At 46.2% G+C, this 3,321-nt stretch overlaps 1 protein-coding gene across 1 annotated transcript in view; it reads left to right on the forward strand.

The window, feature by feature from the left end:
* Window positions 1-399: 399 nt before the first annotated feature.
* The window catches only part of CSUI_003199 (uncharacterized protein), a 4,089-nt gene continuing 1,167 nt past the window's right edge, over window positions 400-3,321 (forward strand). The window contains exons 1-2 of the mRNA XM_068063397.1: window positions 400-1,257; window positions 2,342-2,652. Coding sequence (XP_067924627.1) covers window positions 830-1,257; window positions 2,342-2,652 — 739 coding nt within the window. The 5' untranslated portion in view covers window positions 400-829. The remainder of the gene's footprint in view (window positions 1,258-2,341; window positions 2,653-3,321) is intronic.

Below are 3,321 nucleotides of genomic sequence, written 5' to 3' on the forward strand. Positions count from 1 at the left end.
CCGCCCTGGTCTTGTTTTACCGCCGAGGACGCGAGTTGTGATACATGCCAGTTGTAAGACTGCTCGAGCTGCCATTCTTACTACTGCTACTGTAGCACTCTGTGTGCGCCGCCGCAGTCCCCTCGAGTCAGTCCTGACATGTTACAAACAAGAAGCCAAACCAATGCAGGGTGTTTTACGTGAGTAAATCAAGACGAGGGAGGCCCAAGCAGGCCTCCCTGCTCTTTGTGGTTGCTTCTGCGTTTGAGAAGCAATGGTAAGGATTTCGTTAGGTCCCTTCCATCACCTGCTAATGCTTGTTTTTCTCCTCTTCATGCAAAGAAGCTCGGCTTATACCCGGTGAGGCATGTGACGGCAATGGGAGAGAAGGGCCCTGTTCTGTCGTCAGCGCTCTTTCAACTTCAACATGAATTGGCTTTAGGCGTTCTGTCGCTTTTTCCTATTGTCCGTTCAAGAGCAACAGGAAGAACAATCGAATGTCTGTTTCTGATCTTTTTACCTCCTAAGCCTTTCTGGAGACAAACCTCGAAAGAAGACGGTGCTGCTGATACAAAAGCCGTGTACGACGGAAAGTATCTTTGTTTCTGTCGGTTTCCCTTTTCTTTTTGCCGACAAGTTTCCCGTGTTCTTCTTTATCTCTTTTGTCTTCTAAATATTCGTAAACACGTATCAACGTCCTCTTTTTCTCAGCCTATCTCGTCCATTCTACCATCAAAGCTGCGCGTATGTGCATGTACACCGTTTGACGAACTTCGCCTGTTTCTTCGGTGGATCTCTCCCGTCTTCTTCTTCCTTTCCCTTTCCTCCCCCCTCTACAGCCTTTTTTTCTATGATGGCGGCAAGTGTAGCTTCTCGTTTTCTCTCTGGTTTCGTGGCAGCGTCAAGGCCTGCCTCGTCTAGCGAGCTGTTCTTGGTCAAGAGCAGTTTCCGGCTATCCTCTTGCCGATCCTTCGCTTCTCCTTCTTCTCCCTTCCTTTCCCGCTACAATTCCTTTAGCGGTGTACGGCCGAGTCTAATCTCTTCTTCAATGCAACAATGTCGGAGCATGAGCGGGGGTAGCGGGCATCACGATGATTGCCCTCCTGAGCTAACTAGAGGAACAAAGAACTCCATGGATATTCCTGTAGGTGGAGAAGGCCAGTACTCGAGAGGCGGAAATCTTGGCTCTCCTATGCTCTTTGTTATGCGTTATGACCGTCCTACCTGGCAACCGATCTGGGAAGAAGAATATGACGTTATGCCCAGGGATGGTTTCGGGTACGTCATCTATCTATCTTTAATCTATCTATCTATCTTGATACGGAGACCTATTTGCTATCATACATAAAGACCTTCATACCCCCTGTATGTCTCTCTAAAAGCCTACATATCTATGCCCCTATACAATACATACATGTGTACATCCCACATCGATCACCCCTATAAGTCAATTCATGTTGTACTCCGTCGCTCTGAAGGTGCGTGACCTACCGCATGCAGATGCCCGTATAACTGTATATACATCGTATCCTGTGAAACACGGCGACTCGGACTGTAGGAGGCCGGTGTGTCAGTATCTCTGTAGAGCTCTGTTTCCTAAGAGAAACTCCAACAGAAAAAACGATCTGTGCTGAGCCAGGCTAAGATTGGTTTGTTTGATCGACAAAGAGAGCCAAGACTACAGGAGAGTGCTTGGCCGAGGTCCATCACATTTCTCTGATCAAGAGGATAAGGAAAACATCTCTCTCTTGTTCTTCTCACCCACTTTCTTCTTTTCTTTCTCATCTACCTACTCCTGCCTTCTTCCTCTCCCTGTATCTTCATCATAAGATTTTCCATCCGCCTGCATGCTCTTTGTCACTCATGAGAGTACTGAGCCCTCATATCCCCCAAGCCGTCTATCCGCGTATAGGTAGGTGCGTGTACACACGTATCGCTATCCGCGTAGGGTGCGAGTCGACTTGGGACAGAGAGAAAAGCCGCAGGTAGCACACCGCCCCGTTCAGACAAGCCTATCTGCATGCAATGCTGTACCATTTGAAAGAGCCCCTTTTACACGCACTCGTATGAGGGATTTCCTGTTTCTGTCTTTATGTAATTGTCTACGTGGTCCATCTCCTTCTCAGCCTTGCTGGTAGCATAACAGCCGCGATCTCGTCTCTTTCTATGTATCCTACGCATATCGATCTGTAGAGAGTGAGGCGACTGATTTAGCCAAGAGATTTTTCCTTATCTACGAAACGTCTTTTGTATCTTCCTCGATGGAGATCGAGATGGTCCCTGTTCTGTCTATCTCCCGATCTATTTCGTTATTCTGCTGTTTCTCATGACTTTATCATCTTTAAATTGTCTTTTCTTTCAGCGTCCCAGCCCAAATTCCCCCTGAAGTTTCTCAGCACATCAAACACGTCTACTATGTTCCTCCGCAGTTCTATCCATTTCTTAAGAAACTAGGCGAAGATACCCCTTCACTACAGCCATACACACAGAAGCTTATCAAGGGAGAGTTGACCTATGATGACTACGAGGAGATGTTCTATAAATTCGCGAAACCTCTTAAGATCTACAGAAATCAAATCCCCATGCCTTACCGTACAGCGGAAGAAATGCAGAGAGAAGAAGAAGTCGCGTGGGAAGGCGCATGGCTCTCATATAGACAAAAAGTTCTCTCAAGTAAGTTGAAGAGACAACACGCTCTACACATGTCTCTCGGGACTTCTCTCTTTCAAGCACAAGGCCTGTACGTCTACATATGTATAGACATACGAGGATAGATACCATAGATAGATGGATTGGAGATAGATAGATACATAGATAGATAGGTAGACATGTAAAGGAGGTGTCCGCACTTCAAAGAGTTGTCCTTGTAAGGCTAAAGGAAACCTGTAGAAGTTAGATGTGTTTGAATTCGCTCGATTGATGGTTAGTACCTACCTGTGTTGTACAAGGTATGTAACAGCAAGTCTGTATGTATGCATGCGGGAGATGCTTGGTGTACATACACCCTATCATGTTATCTAGAAAAAGGGAGACAAAGCCACTGAGAGTCTGACCGACTTCTTCTTCTCTTAGGCTCTGTGGCGTTGATCGGAGAGACACTTTCTTCAGTTGAGTTTTTCTTTTTCCGGAGAAGTTTAGTTTCACTTGAAGAAGAGAAAGAAGAAGAGTTGCACGGAACAGCCCCTGGCTATTCATCTTTTATGGGCGGGCTTCACATACACACTGCACTTTTGTCACACACTAGAAAAGTTCTCTGTTGATGCTCTAAAACAATCTCCGACGTTATTCTACTCATCGCTCTTTCTCTAAGGACATCCCCGTTACGAGTGCATCAGAAGCTAT

The sequence above is a fragment of the Cystoisospora suis genome (genome assembly GCF_002600585.1).
Source record: "Cystoisospora suis strain Wien I chromosome Unknown contig_1398, whole genome shotgun sequence".
NCBI lineage: Eukaryota > Apicomplexa > Conoidasida > Eucoccidiorida > Sarcocystidae > Cystoisospora > Cystoisospora suis.